Source organism: Tachypleus tridentatus, chromosome 12, assembly GCF_004210375.1.
Source record: "Tachypleus tridentatus isolate NWPU-2018 chromosome 12, ASM421037v1, whole genome shotgun sequence".
In the NCBI taxonomy this organism is placed as follows: Eukaryota; Metazoa; Arthropoda; class Merostomata; order Xiphosura; family Limulidae; genus Tachypleus; species Tachypleus tridentatus.
In genome coordinates, this window is record NC_134836.1 from 138336797 (window position 1) to 138357735 (window position 20939).

At 32.6% G+C, this 20939-nt stretch overlaps 1 protein-coding gene across 2 annotated transcripts; it reads right to left on the bottom strand.

Annotated features, from left to right (window-relative positions):
* Nucleotides 1-1430: 1430 nt before the first annotated feature.
* Nucleotides 1431-18415, bottom strand: LOC143234838 (uncharacterized). 2 transcript variants are annotated; one of them, XM_076472497.1, is made up of 7 exons: nucleotides 18263-18415; nucleotides 12508-12606; nucleotides 11762-11860; nucleotides 10399-10497; nucleotides 7628-7726; nucleotides 6057-6152; nucleotides 1431-1807 (listed from the first exon to the last, which is right to left on the bottom strand). In XM_076472497.1, exons 3-7 carry the CDS (start codon nucleotides 11765-11767, stop codon nucleotides 1733-1735), a joined length of 375 nt encoding a protein of 124 aa, XP_076328612.1. In that variant the 5' UTR covers nucleotides 11768-11860; nucleotides 12508-12606; nucleotides 18263-18415; the 3' UTR covers nucleotides 1431-1732. The 2 variants fall into 2 exon arrangements, with proteins under 2 accessions (XP_076328612.1, XP_076328613.1); XM_076472498.1 differs by lacking the exon at nucleotides 1431-1807 and adding an exon at nucleotides 4589-4938.
* Between the last annotated feature and the right edge of the window lie 2524 nt (nucleotides 18416-20939).

Below are 20939 nucleotides of genomic sequence, written 5' to 3' on the forward strand. Positions count from 1 at the left end.
CGAAAGACAGTTTCGGTTTTATTCTAATGACGTCACTATATTTCCTTTGATCTTTTTTTTTTTTTTAACATTTGATCATTAGCCAAAACACCAAGCTTCATAATATGTCTAGGTCTGTAGTTCAGAAAGTATTTCAGTGTGAGACTCCCTTGATGTGAAAAAATAAAGTGTAAGATCTTCCCTAGCCTATAACTTTAGCATCGGGATAAAAAAAACACAGTGTCGTTAGTATAAACAACATCTCATTTCTACGTACTGTGTCGTCCAATTACTTCAACATAATTTTAGCAGCTTACTATTTATTTAAAATTAAAATGAATCCAACACCTTTGTTTTCGACCCAATTTTTTGTGGCCCCAGAAAAAGGTTTATGGTCCCCATGGTGGTACCAGAATGTGGTAGCATGGCTCCCATTTTCACAAACTCTTATCTAACGGATTCTCATGAAAGCAAAAAGTACTGACTGAAGTAAAATATTTTTTTTATTAACAGATGTTTGAAAATGTATTTTTTGTACACTGCATATTATGTTTATGTTCACACTAAGAAGTAAATTAGTTTTTCTTCTGTATTTCTCTTATTCTGAAAAAGTAATTAAACATTATCAGTTTATTTTATTTTTCAATAATATTTACTTTTCAAAACATTTTACGGTGAAGCCTATCAACAGAAACATGGCAGCTTTGTAACGCTACGACAAACCCACAAAGTAAGCAGAGCGCTAACACCCGTTCCATAACACCGACTTAGCTTGTTCTATTCAGTGAAACCCTGGTTTTAGTGGAAACATTGAAATAGAACTTTAATTTCTACCACAGATTTTCTTCCTCATAGAATACAACTAATGCTCTAATGACAAACGTAGTTCATATATAATATGTGGTTGTACCAGTTAAATGTTTTGTCGATTAACACAAAATGGGATATTCAGTTTAACTTACATTCAAACATGTATTTTACTTGATGTAATTTCAAAATCTGCTTTTATAAATAACACAAATATACTTATTAATTCTTACCAGTCTTTCTGTTTTGTTTCTTAGTTTAGTGTTTAGTTTAACAACTTCCAATAGGCTAGAATAATTTTTCCACAATTTTATAAAACAGAATGTATTAATTTTATAAAACAGAATCTATTATTAAATCAGATACTGTGCAGTTCAATTACGAGCTATTTTTAAATTTGATAGTAAATATCAAAGTGAGAAAATGTACTTGAAATTAATAACTATCTAAACACAAGTTGTGCCATTATATTTTTGTTTTGTTTCTTTTGTTCAAGTGTCTTTACGTACTATCAAGTAATAAAACTACTACTGTTATACAGGATTTCCTGGAATTGCGTTAACAAAACTGTACCAAACAATGTATCGGACATCCTTTATATGCCCGTTTCCTATATAATCAAACAATATTTCTGTAGAATCATATACTGATAGAAAACAAATTTACTTTAAAATGTTTTTTTCGTCATGTGAACGTTGACATCACAGACATATGGTTACATATGAACTTATTATACTGACATTACTTACTTCGCTACACGAACGCTAAACGCCAAGTTTTTACTAAAACTACAACAATCTTCGTTCCCTTTGAAAGTGTTCTGTACATAGTGCTTGGTTTCCTTCACGTTAAGTGTTGTTCCTATCTCACTTTACAATCAACGAATTAATAATTTTAGAAAACACATTCTTTGATGTTTTTAATACACACGTGACTTTGGTTGACTTCAAATCTGATTTAATACATCCTTCACATCTTGATGTGCATGGCGTGTAGCAGCATGTTGTAGTAAGTCTCCGTTCTGAAAGTTAAAAACTTCTTACAGAACCTAAAAGCGCATACATCAACCTACGAATACACTGGTTAACTTGTCATAGAACTCAATTCAAACTCAACTTTATAAATGTTTAATATTAAATACTAAATACATTAAATGCTTTTGCAGTAGTTAACCACATAGATGCTTTTTAAAGTTTTCTTTGTGTTGTTAACGAGAGTATTTTGTCACATTAGTGACACTATTAAACGTAATATTCTAGAATGCACTTTTACCACTGTATACAAAATATATTAATACAGGGGTCATTTTATTTAATGTTTAGACCTTAAAGTTTACCAATATCGAAACTAAACATAGTAAGTTTTAAAGTAAACTATGAATTAATGCACTTTTACCACTGTGTACAAAAGAGATTAATACAGGGGTCATTTTATTTAATGTTCAGACCTTAAAGTTTACCAATATCGAAACTAAACATAGTAAGTTTTAAAGTAAACTATGAATTAATGCACTTTTACCACTGTGTAGAAAAGATATTAATACAGTGGTCATTTTATTTAATGTTTAGACCTTAAAGTTTACCAATATCGAAACTAAACATAGTAAGTTTTAAAGTAAACTATGAATTAATGCACTTTTACCACTGTGTACAAAAGAGATTAATACAGGGGTCATTTTATTTAATGTTCAGACCTTAAAGTTTACCAATATCGAAACTAAACATAGTAAGTTTTAAAGTAAACTATGAATTAATGCACTTTTACCACTGTGTAGAAAGATATTAATACAGTGGTCATTTTATTTAATGTTTAGACCTTAAAGTTTACCAATATCGAAACTAAACATAGTAAGTTTTAAAGTAAACTATGAATTAATGCACTTTTACCACTGTGTACAAAAGAGATTAATACAGGGGTCATTTTATTTAATGTTCAGACCTTAAAGTTTACCAATATCGAAACTAAACATAGTGAGTTTTAAAGTAAACTATGAACTTTTACTGCCCACGGACGAAACAGAAATAGTGTAAACAAGTACAGTACTTTGCTAAAGTTTTCACCCCCTGTATTGGTAATAAAGTTTAGATATTTCTTTATGAAAGACACAACTCAAATGGCCAAAAATATTTATCATATTAATCTCCGACCAGTTTCTAAAAAACAAAAGGTGTATTGTTACTCGCTTTAGTGATGTAACACAAAAAAACCTTAAACATATTGCGGAAGTCTTCACCCCTAACATGATTATGCAGTTTATATTTAGTTTACGCTCCAGTAATAACAAGTCGTTTTGGATATCTTCCACAAGCTTTGCACAGCATGTTTACTCTTGTTTATGAATATCCTCCCTTTTCTTGTAAACTGAAAGGATGTCTTTGTTTTACAGCTATTTTCAAGTCTCTCCACATATTTTTGAGTGGATTTAGGTCTGAGCTTTGGCTTGGTCAGTCAGAGGCTTTAATTCTGATTCTCTGAAACCATTATTGGTTTGGAATTATTGTCCTGTTGAAATGTGAACATTTGACCGAGTTTAAGTTTGTCATCTGACTTCTTCAGATTTATCTCTAACATCCAATACTCTGCACTATTCACAATATCTTGAATACATACAAGTTCTACGGTGTCAGCTGCATAAAAACATCTCCAGAGCCTTACGGATCTACCATCATGGAACACAGCTGAAATTGTATTTGCCGGATCATGAGAAGTGTCAGGTTCTCGTCATACATACCATTTGCCATTTAACCAAGAAAAGTCCTATTTTGGTCTCATATAAGTATAGAACGTTCTGTCACATTATTGTATGGTTATTGAAATGTTTACAAGCACGGTTCATTCGTTATCTGATACACATTTTCGTCAGTAGTGGTTTCCTTTTTGCTATTCTACCAAACTAGTCTTTTTTCGTCCGTAAGGTACCCAAGGTGTGTAGAGTAACTCTAGCTGCTGATATCGAAGTCTACAGCTCCTTCAGTGTCACTTCTCTGACAATTTTTCTACTTGTCCAAGCTCAAACCCTCTTAGATTAAGGTAGTGTGACACACTTTCCATTTATTCACAACATATTATACAGTATTTAATTGCAAATTGAGAACCTTTGAAACTGAGTTATAGCTTTTTCTGGAACTGTGTTTCTGAACAGTCTTTTGTAGACAGTTCTTTTGTCATTATTCTTAATGTATAACAGTAAATCAAAATTTAACTTTCAAAATACTCTGCTTAAATCAATACTGATGGCTCTATATGATCTCAAGTACTTTTAACATGGTTCTATAACACACTTTGGTATCTGATAGAGTTATACAGAGTCACTTGTATTTACTTTGTAGGGCAGTAACGTGAAGTTATATCAACAATGATAAAAAATAAAGTAGGTGAAGAATTTTGCATCATGTGTTTTCAATATTATTTGTGTTATATCACTAAAGTGAATAATAATACACCTTTTGTTCTTTAGAAACTGGTCGAAGATTAATATGATAAATATTTTTGGCCATTTGAGTTATGTCTTTCATAAAGAAATATCTAAACTTTATTACCAGCACAGGGGATGAAAACTTTTACAAGGAACTGCAGAGCCTTGGTAGCTGATAAAAAAATCATAATCGACGTTAATCCTCGCATAGGGATGAGGTTACATACAGCAATGACCATTCCATATATATATGCAAAAACGGCTCGTTTGGGTTGAGAAAATATTTTACGTTGTTCGCTCTCTATGTAAAATATTTTCTCAACCCATACGAGCCGTTTTGCATATACATTCTCTACAAGTGGGTTTTCTCGACATCACTGACCATTCCATATAGTTTATACTTCCTTGGACAGATTTTTGTATTGTCACCTATCTGAACCAAAGGTAGTTTATAAATGTATGGGTAATACAAACGTTTGTACTGGTTAGCATTAATATTTATATTGCAAATAATTATAGATGTAAGTACACTCGGAGCATGGGGCACTGCACTAGGACTTTAGTGGTATAAACATAGTCCCGCGGTCTTTTACCATTTTAGAGATTTACCAATATCACAGTAAAAGATTGCTTCAAGTATGAAAAGAATAACAGTTTTACTTATTTTGAACATGTCCATTTCCTTTCTTGTCTCTGTTCAATTTGTTTTCTCACAAGTAGGCTTTCCACACCTGAGACTATCATAAAGGTTACATAAACAAAACTTTTTATCAGTTAATATATAAGCTTAGTGTTTTTGTAATCAGTCTAATTCTGGCACCAATACATCTATATTTAACCATTTTGGTATTACAGCAACAATTGTAGTTTAGCATTTTTCAAAAGGCTAGAATAATTTTTTCGTGATTTAAAAAAAAAGATATTATTAAATCAAGTATTATGCATGTTCAGTTAAAAGCTATTTTCGAAGTTAATAGTAAATCCCAAAGTGCTAAAATGTAACAGAAATTAATAAATATCTAAAATTTGTACCATTCGATATTTTTATTTCCCTTATAAACGCATTCTTATCACCAAGATCACAGGGTAAACATAAGTTGCTTATGTCTAATGATGAATTTAATGTGAACTTTAGCAAATGTTTAAATAGTCATGCGAGAAATTATTAAATATTTTCTTCATTTCATGATTAGCCATTCACATACTCATGTATTAAATATCTAGTGTTCCACAATATTCTATATAAATATGGTAATTCCTCTCACTTTAGTTTGTCTGAAAACATGTAGAATTCACTAATAATTCATTCAAGAAAGAATAATGAAGGTGCTTCTTTTACACAGACCATCAACAAAACTTATAGAGGTAGATTTTGTAGACAAAATGAAGGTTCTTCTTTTATACGGACCATCAACATGTCTACAAAGTCTACCTCTATAAGTTTTATTGACGGTCCATGTAAAAGAAGCACCTTCATTATGTCTACAAAGTCTACCTCTATAAGTTTTGTTGATGGTCTGTGTAAAAGAAGCACCTTCATTATGCCTGCAAAGTCTACCTTTATAAGTTGTATTTATGGCCCGTGTAAAAGAAGCACCTTCCTCATGTCTACAGAGTCTACCTGTACAAGTTTTGCTGATGATCTGTGTAAAAGAAGCACCTTCATTATGTCTACAGAGTCTACCTGTACAAGTTTTGCTGATCATCTGTGTAAAAGAAGCACCTTCATTATGTCTACAAAGTCTACCTTTATAAGTTGTATTTATGGTCCGTTTAAAATATGAAACTCCTCTATGTTTTAAAGGATCTATGCTCCATATAAAATAGTCAGCTCCACTGTACCTACAAGTCTTACCTGCAAAAGTCCTGTTGACCTTCCATGTGAAAGAAGCATCTCCACTATATCTATGAAACCTTTTTGTTGAGCTTTGAATAAGGGCGTGGTTCCATCCTAATAACAAATTAATGAAACTCCACTTTTATTTCAACTATTGTTGTATAAATCCCGAGACTTTTAGGTATTAGTAAATCGTTATTAAAACGTTATGCATTTTTAAAACAAGAATGTTCAGTAAGGTATTCTGAACTCATATTACAGAATGTGTATTAAAATTTATTTCGTAAGAATAGGAATACTATTCTTACTATAGTATTCATTATTTTAAACTTTTACATTAACATTTCACGCTCTATCACGTTATCAACAATTGGTGTTTTTTCATCGCATGAAACTCGAGTTTCAATTGATATCAGTTATTATAATAATTTCTCTGAAACTTTTTATGTATCTAGAATATTTCAATACTTCTTGATTCTAAAATGATCCACGCCAGCGACTTTCAGCTTGTGGTATATAAGACTATTTTGGATGGTGTGCAACTAATGTGAATCCTTGCTGTCTTTGGACAGTTTTCACAATGAAAATGAAATAAAACACACTTTAAAATTGTCAAGAACATTAAATTAACCAATTCTAATACTAGTGTTTGACGGTATAATTGATCAAGTGTCAAATAGAGACACTTTTCGAGTGATTTTAATTGCGCTCTATTTCGACGGTGAAAGGAGAAGTGTTTTGAGGAAAATTCTTTTGATTGACTTCTGTCTCAGATTATAAGGTGAATACAAACAGTTATCTGATTGACCCTTAAAGTGACTGGTACTATTCTAACCAACCTGCTTACGTTCGAACTCTTTCGGAAGTTATTGCTTTTAAGAATAAATGGGGAACATGGACAAATACGGAACCCGACCTGTGACTTGAGTGTCCCTTATTCCTGTTGTATCGGAAGAAGAGGGGACAACATTCTTACTAATATTAGCTTTTTTTTAGATACGGGTGTAAATTTTGCCTTTGTTCAAACCTGGATGACACAGGAAATATTAAACAAATAGTGGTACCCAGTCCAAAATAGGTTAATTGTTACTATTGTAAACTGATATAACAACTTTCTACATTTACTGTTTTACATCAGCCCAATGCTGAAAGCATCACAGCTAATTAATAATTGATTTTATGCCATATTTGAGAATCTCTCATAAAGCAGGTTGCAAAATGACTTGGTGTTCTAAACATTATCTTGTATTCAAACAATTATTTTTTTAATTTTGCGCAAAGCTACTTGAGGGCTATCTGCGCTAACCGTCCCTAATTTAGCAATGTAAGACTAGAGGAAAGGCAGCTAGTCATTACCGCCCATCGCCACTCTTGGGCTACTCTTTTATCAACGAATAGTGTGATTGACAATCACTTTATAACGCCCCCACAGCTAAAAAGGCAAGCATGTTTGGTGTGACGGGGATTCGAACCCGCGACCCTCGGATTATGAGTCGAGTACCTTATCCACCTGGACCATATTCAAACATGGATTGCTCGTATCTTATGAGCGATGATCAGTTATTCAAAAAATATAAGATTACAGTTACCTCTCGGGGAATGCTTGGATGTGCACCATGAGCTATCAGCTCTTCCACAATGTCATAATGTCCCATTTGACAAGCCATCCAGAGAGGAGTAACTCCATCCTGAATTTAAAAAAAGCAAAACAAATAACGATATAAAAATTTAACACAGATATCTATACTTAATCATTATATATTAAACAATAAGACACGAAATAAGGGTAAAGTTCATGGTGGAATTGAAAATGTTTCTCTGTAGGATCTAAACCATTTGGTAAGTAATTTGCTGCAATAGTGATAATTAAATAAACGTGCAATGAAGCGAGTAATCCTTAAATTTTAGACAAATCTTACTGATGAGTCTAAATGATGCATTTTGATGGAACATTGTCTTACCTGAAAAGTGAAGCAATAATAGTATATATATGTGGTATGTTTTTGTTTGATTTTATAAACTTACATATTTTATATGTATTTAATATTATGTGTAAAAAATAATTGCTGTGTTTTATATTAAATATTGTTATGGAACTAATATGTTGTTGTTGAATCTAGTCCATCTTAATTCTTTAAAACATATTGTAATTGAGAATTTTCTAATCCTGTAAAACTTCACAGAAGTGATTTTATTATTAACTCATCTTGGTCTCTTGTGGGTTAAGTAGCCATTTTGCATCTAGGTTTTAAACTAATTTATAAAAACTTATGAACTTGCGAAAGTTTTAAATCGTTTTGCTGTTTAATGTATGTTTATGAAAATTTGCCTTGTTGGGTTTGTAGTGGTAAATTATGTCATAAGCATAAAGAATCGAAAACAAAAATCCATAATTATGACAAATTGCAAATATGAAACCCGAAACTTGTCTGTGCTGCTGAAAGTTAGCCTGTTACTAATTTTTTCGCTGTGGTAAGCAGCTATCATATATTCCACTATACTATAATTCACCCCCTATAATATTGTAGCAAGATCTTTTACGTTTCTTAAGATCCTATTTTAAACCTTTATTTGCTCTCAAGCATGCGCTAACATAGTTCTTGGAGTTACTCTCATAGCTTTTGCTGGTCATGGGGGTCGTCTGCTGTTTCATAGGTTGACCATATTAGAATTCAACACCACTGTAATTGTGGGTTATTTTACGATTGTCACATGTTGAAAAAATACTTCAGTATTAATGGTTTGCCGAGGTTGGTGTGGAAGAACTTGACTGGCCTGCACAGAGCCCTAACCTCAACTGCATCGAACACCTTTGGGATGAATTGGAACACCAACTGCGAGCCAGGCCTTCTCGCGCGACATCAGTGCCCGACCTCAATAATGCTCTTGTGGCTGAATAGGAGCGAATCTCCTCAGCCATGTTAGAAAATCCATTGAAAACCTTCCCAGAAGAGTGGAGGTTGTTAAATCATCAAGGGGGACCAACTCCATATTAATGCCCATGGTTTTGGAATGAGATGTTCAACAAGTACATATGGGTGTGATGGTCGGGTGTCCATATACTTTGGCCGTGTAGTGTATATAAAGAATAGAAAATGTGAAAGCAGTCTTGACGCTTTTAGAAAGATTCTTTTCTTACTATAATAGGAGCCCCCCAGTGGCACAACGGCACGTCTGCGGACCAACAACGCTACACGTGGATTTCGATACGCGTGGTGGGCAGAACGCAGATAGTCCTTTTTTAGTTTTGTGCTAACAAACAGCTCTAACAGGAACAAAGCTTTAACTGCTGTGTACGATTTACTCTTAACCTTAAATCCATTTGTCCAGCCAGTTCTGGTTTACTTTAAACTTTGTTTCATCTTCGTTAAATTCAACATTTTTTTTTGTTCATAATAATTTGGCTTGCCTACTTTATGGCTACGAGGTACAAATAAAAATACAAAGTTAATGTTTCCCGAGATTTTGAATACCACACACGATTTTGATAACTCAATTATATCAATTGAAGTATTGTTTGTTTGTTTTGGAATTTCGCGCAAAGCTACACGAGGGCTATCTGCGCTAGCCGTCTCTAATTTAGCAGTGTAAGACTAGAGGAAAGGCAGCTAGTCATCATCACCCGTCGCCAACTCTTTGGCTACTCTTTTACCAACGAATATTGGAATTGACCGTCACAGTATAACACCCCCCACGGCTGAAAGGGCGAGCATGTTCGGTGCAACGGAGATTCGAACCCGCGACCCTCAGATTATGAGTCGAACACCTTAACCCACCCGACCATGCCGAGCCTAATTGACGTATAAATTCAATCGAAAACGTTGGTTTAAATATTGATCATTAAGTGTAAAAAAAAAAAAACACTCCAAAACAATACCAGTTATGAATGCTGATATATTAAAGATACCAAGTTGAAACCAAGTTTTAGCAGTTTGTGATCTTTTGTTATCCTTAAACAAATGTAGAATAAATAAATGTTGGTATTTTTGTCACATAAAATGTTTCAATACTATAGTCGGAAACAAAATTTAAAGAAAGAGTGGCCAAGTAATATGTTATAATCATTCCAAAGTTTCGGTTTCAAAATTAGTCGTGATTATGGATTTCTCAGTTTTCAAAAAAGTATTTGAATGTTGTGTTGCTACAAGTCGTAGTAACAAACACTACTAGTCAAAGTTAAATGTTTCGAGTAAATAAATATATTTTAATTATAGGCTTATCATTTGACTAAAAGTTGCTCAAGAGATACGAGAGAGCTTTATAATTCACTGTAAACCTTCAGCAACCCAAACCCAACAAAACACATACGAACATTGATTGGTATACTGACAACTGTGTTAAAGTATAGGATAAAGTTTACCGTTCTTCTAATATTCACTTCAGCATCCAATGACAGCAGATAGGACACGACTTCCAAGTATCCGTTCTGGGCTGCAACAAATAAAGGCGTAGCATTGTCCTACATAAAAGACAAGAAGGACACTAGTGTTAAATAAATATCACACTAAAATACTTGCAACCCAGATAATTTACAAGGTAATTACAAACCACTAAAGTTTAAAGGTGAAAAATATTTGCCGAAAATGGTTCTGGATAGTCTGGTTCAAAATGTTAATGGTGATCTTTTGAGACAAAACAAAGGTTCAATGTTTTTTTGTAGCATTTTTCTATTTTCTATTTTTCTACTTCCATTTCATTAAGCGTCTACTCTGTTCAAGTTATATAATTAACAAAGATTTGATATGTGCACAATCCTCTACTTTATTAATCTACCTATCTTGGCTACTTCCGTGTTCTTATTCTTTGTGTTTCCTCGCACAGCTTGCTGAAGCGCAATATTACACGTTCAAGTGTGTTCGAACATTTTTTTTGGGATTGTATTTTTTTAATAAAATAGTTTCTAAAGACCTAGGGTTAAATTTAAAAAAAAGTTTTCAAATTGCCCCATAAGAGTTTTCAAACAAAGTAATGTGGAACATCCTCTAAACCCTGATAACCATTGATAAACGAAGTAATATAAAACATTATCTGCACCCTGATAACCGTTGATACACAATGTAAACTGAAACATACTCTACACCTGAATAACCGTTGATAATCAGAGTAACGTGAAACACCCTTTAAACCCTGATAACAGCTGATAAACAAAGTAATATGAAATATACTCTATGGTCTTATTCATTATTATTTAATTACTAGCTATCGTCAATGACTGGTTACCCAAACAGGCTTAAAGGTAAAGTAATTAAATACCTTTGAATTACCTCTCAGTTTTTAAACTTTGCAGAGCAGAGTGGTGAGATTAAACCATGTTTAATCTTAAATAAAAACAAAGAACAGTTTTACTAAAATCTGACGTTTTGGTTCATGTCTTTTTTCAAAAGTTAGAATGTCACCTACAAATATAAACTGATAACCAAGAAGAACGCGTATAACAATGCGTAAACCGAAACGCCAAGTGTGAATAAATTTGTTTATTTCTGGAGTGTGATTAATAGTTTTGTAAACATATCATGAGAATTCGTAGACCATAATATCTTACTTTTATACATGCACACATTATTGGTAATATTGTTGACAGGAAGATAACACAAAACGAGATTGATAGGAGTAAAAATCGCCAATGGGTTGAACTAACAATTTTTATAACAATACTTAAAGTCCAATCTTTGTTCTCTCCTACCACCGTTTCTTCCAGAAAAACTCAGCAAAATATACATTACCGTCATACGAGCGTTGATATCTGCACCATGTTTTAACAACTCCTTAACCACATTAATATAGTTCCACTGAACAGCTACTGTAAGTGGAGTACCGCCGTCCTGTGTAAGAACAAAGCTATAAGTAGTAGTTCATTAATTTGCTGTCCAAAGGAAACTTCATTATTACGTGTTTGAATTTATTGAATCATTTTCATTTTCACATTTCTTTATCAAATACATTTTGAAAATGAAACTCAGATGTATTGAAAGAGAACTATATATATTGAAAAAGAAACATTTAGAGAAAGAGAAATATAGATATATATGTTGAAGAACAAACTTAGATATTAAAAGAGAAACTTCTGTAATGAAAGAGGAACTTAGACATACCTAAAACAGAAACTTAGATTTATTTAAAGAGAAAATTAGATATTGAAGAAGAAATGTAGATATACTGAGAACGAATATCAAATATATGTTGGAAGAAAAATGTATATAGTGGAAGAGAACCTCGAATTCGTGTCATTCAACAAAATATCATAACAAACGAACTCTGAAGTCACTAGATTAAAGAAAAAATAATCCATTCTTCAAAAGAACATAATAAGCTCCTTTAAAGGGTAAAAGTAAAATTGAAATAATGTATTTAAGAAAACTTATCTTGTGAAAAAATCAAAACTGTATTAAACAATCACCCTTTCACCTATAGAACTGTATACACATATACAATGTATTGCCAAGAACTTTCATCAAAAGTCATGACTGACCAAATTAACAGGGTCTACCGTGGCTCCACTCTCTAGAAGCAGCTTCACAATGTCCAGGTGACCACTCTGAGCAGCAAAAAACAAGGGAGATGTGCCTGTCTAAAATATTATAGAAGTACTTAAATTAGTTTACTTAAAACATGCTATGAGTAGAGATTAACAATGATGATAAACAATGCTTAGTACGACTTCTGAATACAATAGAAACAATATGTGTAATAATGTCTAAAGGCACGGAGAAATAAAAATCGTTGTTGAGTTTGCTGGTTAGGAGAAATATAAGCTATAAATCCGAATAGGAAATGAAAAGTTACCCCTTACATTCATAATTCTATAATTAGCCCTATTGCATTGACAGACCTATAACTAAAATAAAAATATTTGTTGTTGTAATTTGGAGAGTAAAAGTCGTTTTTCTTCGAAATTTTATTTTTATAACGTCACATTTGCCATATTTATTGTTATATTAAGTTGTCATAGTTACTATATAGTATTTCTGAAAGGAAAGATTCCATCTTATGTAACACTTGAATTGCTTAATGGCTTCAAAAACAAATAATGCTCTTCGTCTTCGTAAATTGTTTTACGCTGTCAGTGGCATACTTAGTACGTCAACGTCATACATAGCGCGTGAATGGCATACTTAGACAATGATATAAATTAATGCGTCAATGGCATACCTTCATGCTTGTGTAGTTAGTCCTAGCCTAACTATGAGGATTTTATTTCATAGATTATTTTACGTCTAATATATTTTATTGGTATTGATACAAGTCACTGAGTAATCTCCAAGTGGAGCTTTAAAGGGAAATTACATAATAAGTTTCCGAATGTATGATGTCCTAGGCTATTCTTCGTATTTAGGTGTCTTGTTCTCTTGTAATTTTTAACTAGTCATTAGTTTTTCATTACCAAGATATTGACTATAATTACCAAAGTTTCAGTTTATATTCTGTTTTAAAATAAAGTTGCTGACGTCACACCATAACTGATTTTAAAAAGTAAGCCTTTTTTTACTCATCAGTCTCTTCTGGTTTCGTCACGTGTTTCTGATATGTGCTTTACAGATCTTTAATTGCTTCTTATTTGGCTAAAGACACATCAGATTTATTGATAATGTTGCTCTGATGCTTATCCTTTAGAAAATTACCAGTGGAGTTGAAATTATTCTTCAGACCAATAGAAAGAACAAAACTATTACAGCGTTATTCTTCTTTGCCTGTATAATATCTTTGTTTGTATCATGGTAGTATTTTAGTTCCTTGATCAGTTATTGATAATTTGTGTCTATTCTCGATCCATGCCCTATTTTCTATAGAGCAGTAATTTAGTTTGTTTGGTGTTAAAACATAGGGATATCTGTGTTTTTCTTATCGCAACTATTGAAACCTTACTACTGAGCCACTGTTGGAAATGGTTAACAGTGACAAGGTAAAACAGACGTATTAGGAGTTGTTAGAATAATATAAGGTAACATGCTTTACAATAAAATAAAAACTACTCTACAATAAATGTTATACTCTATAAAGTTGCAATGCATCATAGATTTTATGTGGAATTTCACATTAGCAATCTTGACCCTGAATTAAAATATAAGTGTTAGAGATAAGCACATAATACTATGCATAATGGTTAAAATTAAACTAAAACCCTTACTTTGAGACACAAAAAGTTTCAAATGTCGATACATTCATCCACTTAAAGATACTTTCGACTTAAGTCAATATCTGTCTTCCACAGTCTCTCCTTCTTCAATCTTTCCAGTTTTAACCAGACTTTCAATTTCTTCTTTCCTCATAAAGTGTCCAAAGAACTCCAATTTTTTCTTATATTAATCAGCAGCTTTCTTCTGTAATTTGTTTTGTCAAAATATCCTCATTTGAGGTATGACTTGTCCAACATACTTCAATATGCGCCTTAAGAACCACAACTCAATTACTTCAAATCTTTTTTTTTTACACTTGGCGATATTGTACAACACTCTGATGCGTATGTGAGAATTGGTACAGCATAGCAATTAAAAACTCTTAACTTCGTCCTCATACAAATTTTAAAATTTATCAATATATTTGTTCCGTTTCCAGGAAAGCGTCTTTTTCCATTCCTATGTTCCAATTTACTTCATGTTCACATTTGCCATTTGATGTTATTCAGCTTTCCAGGTAGTTAATTTATCAACCTCTCTTATCTATTTTGACAATCTATACAAGAATGATCTTCTATGTAATTAACATTCAGTAACTTCCTGCAGTCAATACTTTAACTCTTTTCCTCACTTTCACTAACAACTTCATCTAAAACGTTTTGCATCTTTGCTTCAGATTCAGCTCTTGAAATTGTGTCGTCATCATAACACAAGTTGTTTGAATTTTGTACTTCAGTGAAAGTTCCTAGTAAATCTTCGGGATCTTCTCATTGTACAAGTTCAAAGACATAGCCTTATCTCATTCCTCTCTTAATATGGGTGACATTTTCTATCTTTGCTTCTCCAATTCGGTCCAATAGAGGTTTCTTAAAATTCTCAATTCTTTACCATCAGTGTTAGTTCTCCCAGCATTTTTATTAATTCCCTATGCTTGACTCTAAGAAAGAATTTTGGAATAATGAACAAAACCTAAAAAAAAAGATCTTTCATTTTGTTGCTCTCTCCTCAAAAATATATGTACCATGATGATGGCGTTTCTTATACCACGATCTTCAATAAAACCACACTGAACTTTTAAAATCGTTGGCATTATTCCACTTCTAGCTCTCACCATTAACAACTTTAATAGGATCTCTGTCACCACATGCGTCTTTAAACTGGTGTTTTAATGGTGTTCACCTTCAATGGCTCCTAGTATTGTGAGGAGCCCAAGAAAGATCGATTTCCTGAGATTGATAATAGGTGAAAACCTTTCTATACCAAATACTTCCACACAGTTTATTTGTTCCATTGTAATTTCATCTGGTCCTGTAACTTTATCGGATTTCATTCTGCTCACAGCTATTCGTAATTTTGTCTTAAACGATTTCAACCCATCCATGATCTTCACTACATTCGTAAAATAAATATTTGTTATACTCTGTCCATTTGTTTAATACTTGTTCTCTTTCTGTAAAACACCTTATTAGTTTTTTATACATTTACTAGCAGTTTATTGTCCTTTACTCGTGTTCTATTTAATATTATTATAGATCGATTCATTTGTTCTTCAGTTTCTATATATTCTGTTTGTTAAACCATTTTTTTTTCTTCGTTGTGCGTTCATCGAATTCTTAAGTTACATTTCTTATACTCTTAGGCCCGACACGGCAAGGTGTGTTAAGGCATTCGACTTGTAATCTGAGGGTCGTGGGTTCGAATCTCCGTTCCACCAAACATGCTTGCCCTTTCAGTCGTGACGGTCAATTCAACTATTCGTTGGTAAAGGAGTAGCCCAAGAGTTGGCGGTGGGTGGTTATGACTAGCTGCCTTCCCTCTAGATTTACACTGTTAAATTAGGGACGGCTAGCGCAGATAGCCTTCGTTTAGCTTTGCGCGAAATTCAAAAAACAAACTTATACTCTTTTGTACTACGGGTTTTCATCTGTCATAAACTCAAAAATATTTTTTCTCAGTCATTTATTTCTGTTTCTTTTGCCTTACTTTCAATTCAAATAAGTTCATTGATTGTTTAAACTAGTGCTTCTTTAAAATGTTCTTATTTTGATATATTTTATTCACCTCCAAGTTATTAAGAACAGTTTTTAACTGCAATTGTTCACTTGTCTGGAATCAAACTTCTTCATAGTCTTTCACGTTTTAAGTTCCCTCAACCATATCTTTATGGTACTAACTACAGAGACATGTTCACTCCTACAATCAATTCATGGGTAAGTTTTTGACTGTTGTACTGCAGTCCTGAATCTTCTATTGATTGTGATATAATCAACTTGGTTTCTAACATCATCCCCAGAACTTTCCTATGCTTATTTTCTTCTTGAGTGGTGCTCAAACCATGTTTCCATAATTTATTATTTTAAATACAGCTGTTAATATACACCAGTTTGTACACCGTGTGCATAGATCATCCAAACCTATTCTAAAGCCCACAGAAGTCTTTGCATAATCAGCTTAGTCACATGTTTAAAAATAAAGTCAGTAATAATGCAAAAGCAAACAACAGTTTTTAGACGCTTTCAGTTCCGTTTTCTAATTATGACGTTTTAATAATTTATCTATCAGTGGAAAATATAATGCAGCTTTAACCATAAAAAATACTTTTTTATAACCTGATCAATATACAATATACACAGCAAATTTTATTAAACCCGCAAGTTTATTTCAAAAAATAAACTCATTTTTTCAACCTTTTAGGCATGATTTCATGGTGCATTGTTATAACATTCAAAATCATTTGTTTATACCATCTGTTTCGATTTCGTGCATATATGGGCTGACGATACTTCTATAGTAGGTGTCTGTAACTTATTTGAGACGAATTCGACAATAAAAGAGCAGCCCACACTACAGTCGGTTTAGAAATATATATTCAAACAAGTAAAACCAAAAATTTGTCATAATTATCGCCTTCAAAATCATTCACCTCTGGCTCTCTTGTTATTAAAATTAAACAATCATGAAATATTAACTCAAACAATGAATTAAGTAATAATGCTAACATTAAACGGTCCTATATATCAAACACCATCAAACCTGCTACATTTCCATCAGTGGGTTACCGTGATGGATTAAACCAAAAGGTTCATTTCCCATTGTCACAAATAGCCTTTTCTTTGTAGCTTTTCACTAATAAGAACAGGAAGGAAAAACGTTTCTCCATCTATTGAAGTCCTTCCAGTGGGTCAGCAGTAAATCTACGACCATACAAGACTAAAGTCCAGGATTTGATTTCTTGTGGTAAATAGAGCACAGGTAGCCCTTTATGTAGCTTTGCACTAAATGAAAGTGCAGAATCATCAGGTGAAATCAAATTTATTTTACCACACATTATTTCACTTTCTGAATCATTCCTTGTCCATACACATAAGCACACTGCAAATGTGATAATTTGTAGCATGTGTACCATATACATCATTCATAACACGTATACCATATATAACAGAATAAAAGTAAAAAATTGTATAAGAAAGCATACTCTATCATTAATAGAAAGAGAGAGAGAGAATCATGAGATATTTTAACAAATAGAACAACAGTAAAACCAACCGCTGGTTGCTTTACTGTATATAAAGGTAACATTTTTCTAAATTAACACTCTACAGTAATAGCGAATTTCGAACCCGTGATTATACTGTTCAGAAACGTTCCGTTTTCATTAATTAGATAGCTTAGTTGTTCCAAATGTTTTCCTAATTAGCAGAATCCTGGGTTCGAATCTTGTTTCATTTATTTTTACTTTTCGTCTGAAAAACGCAATGTATTAAGAAGAAGAATTTCAAATTTCTCTAAACCATTTATTTTTTTCAAAATCAGTTACTTCTTATGTTTTCACTATAAAACTGCTTGCTTCACAGAATCTTCTAAATTCAGGGCTAATTTCTGTTCCTTTTATGACTGGTTCAAAGTTTAAGAACTCGTATTAACAACATATGCTTTGATAAACTTGATGATGAGGTTAAACTGACGAAGAACAGTAAATGCAACACTTAAACTGATCTCAGATTATATTCCTAGGTGCGTTAAATGATTTGTAACAGCAGACAAACGTAATCCAACGATGGTGGTAATGTTCATTTTACTATAGAAAATGTAAAATTTTCAATGACTTACTTCTCTTCGAAAATTCGGATTTGCACCTTCGCTTAGGAGTTCTTTGACACAATGGTAGAATCCATTTGCAGATGCTAGGAATAGTGCTGTGGTTCCTTCCTAAGAATAAGAACATAGTTCAAAACAGAACCAAAATTATTGTACGTCTTTACAAACTGGTTTGACATCTATCGATCTGTAAAATATACCTTATTACGATTAAAATTAAAAACAATAGAAATCGCCATCTGTTGCTATTTTCTGTTATATTCAAAACATGTTCAACAATATGAAACGTGGAAGTATTACGAATCTCACAACCACTTGAAGAGAATTCATCTTAACTAGTTCTCAGTCCTGATCCATCATCATAAAAGTATTTGTAACGTTTCATAAAAATAGATCACTATAAGTTAATAGTTACACAGTGAGCGTTATATATATATATATGTTTTGTTGTTGTTTTTTCATTTATATAAAAATTTACCGAACTTGAAAATTACTTTGAAATACCGGAATATTTTAAAGCCATAGAAGCTGTAAAAAAATAAAAAAAAGCTGGTACGAATGCGATATGTTTGTCATGGTATGAAATTACCTATATAATGTAAAAGAGAGAGACAGTCTATATCCAGTCTGAGGGTCGTGGGTTCGAATTCCCATCACACTAAACATGCTCGCCCTTTTAGCCGTGGGGGCGTTATAATGTGACCGTCAATTCCACTATTCGTTAGGTAGCTCAAGAATTAACAATGAATGGTGATGACTAGCTGCCTTCCCAATAATCTTACAATGTAAATTTAGGGACGGTTAGCACAGATAGCCCTCGTGTAGCTTTGCGAGAAATTCAAAAACAAACAAACAAACTATATCCAAGAAACCTGATTGTGACTGATCCGACTATTCAGACACTATCGCCTGTATTATTTATTGGTTTGTTTTGTTTTTCCGCTGTTGTTTTACCTTATAAAAGGCCTTCTCTTGTATTCACAAGTTAATTATCAACACGGAAAGCAATTCGTTTATTTACCTCTCCTGCCTACTAGTGTATATTCCAGAGAGAACTACATTCTCACAGTTTAATATAGTCAATGTTTTATTTAATTTTAACTATTTCAAACTGGTTTCTAGTTTCATTTCACCGTTATATTTAGACGTGGCGTATTACACACATGGGGCCCGGCATGGCCAAGCGTGTTAAGGCGTTCGACTCCCGGTTGCAACAAACATGCTCGCCCTTTCAGCCAAAGAAACAAACAATTACACACATGTGTTTAAATATGTATGATGAAGTGTAATGTTTTGTCTGTATATTATATATCTTTAAGTCTCCTGTGTTCGTAACACTTCCTTTTCATGTTGACCTATTAGTTAATGTTTTGGACCACGTGTCGAGAATTCTAACCTTGGAATTTTCGACACGTGGTCCAAAACATTAACTGATCCTGGTAAAGGATCTCTATCTTTAATAAGTTCTAAATTAGGGAAAGCTATTCCTAAGCCTTGAGGTATCTGACTTCACCGTTCACCTCCATGTAGTATTAAGATCGTTCAGGGTTAAAATATAAAATATATTTCACATACAATGTCACCAGCCGAATCCTCTTCCACCCACTTTATTAGCAGGACATACATTACCTGTATATTGATCGACATATAAAAACGAAAAGGTAAAAAAACTGAAAAGTAAAATGTTAATTGGTCTCTTTATCACATACATTATTTTAGTTGCTTCACACAATTCACTTTGCGTTATTATATAGAGAAAATGAATCATGTTTCCAGTTTGTAATAATGTTTTTACTATGAGAAACTTACAAAATATTCTCTTTACATTTCGAGAGAAAGTCAATAACACATAATCACAGGTCTGGTACAGCATTGTGGTTCTCAGCTTGCCTGCTGCAGCTTGCGGGATCGAAACCTGTCATCGAATATGCTCCCTTTTTCAACCGTGGGGGCGTTATAATGTGACATTAGTTGCATTATTCAGCAGTTTTTTCTATCACTTCAAAATTAGTAATCACAAGCACAGAGAGAATTTGAGTAATTTTGTATGAAATTAAACAAACCCGCCAGTCACTGAAGCTGCAATCGTGCTTTCTCAGTTGACTTATCAGTCAAAACTCTACACCAGTTACTAACGTTACATCATTTATTAAGATACCTAAATTTAAATATGACATTCCCAATCATCACTACAAATCAGGTATTGTATAATAAGTTACTGATGATTAACACAATGGTCAATAATAAGTTACTGGTGATTAACACAATGGTCAATAATAAGTCGATAATAAGTTACTGATGATTAACACAATGGTCAATAATAAGTTACTGGTGATTAACACAATGGTCAATAATAAGTCGATAATAAGTTACTGATGATTAACACAATGGTCAATAATAAGTTACTGGTGATTAACACAATGGTCAATAATAAGTCGATAATAAGTTACTGATGATTAATACAATGGTCAATAATAAGTCGATAATAAGTTACTGATGATTAATACAATGGTCAATAATAAGTCGATAATAAGTTACTGATGATTAATACAATGGTCAATAATAAGTTACTGGTGATTAACACAATGGTCGATAATAAGTTACTGATGATTAATACAATGGTCAATAATAAGTCGATAATAAGTTACTGATGATTAATACAATGGTCAATAATAAGTTACTGGTGATT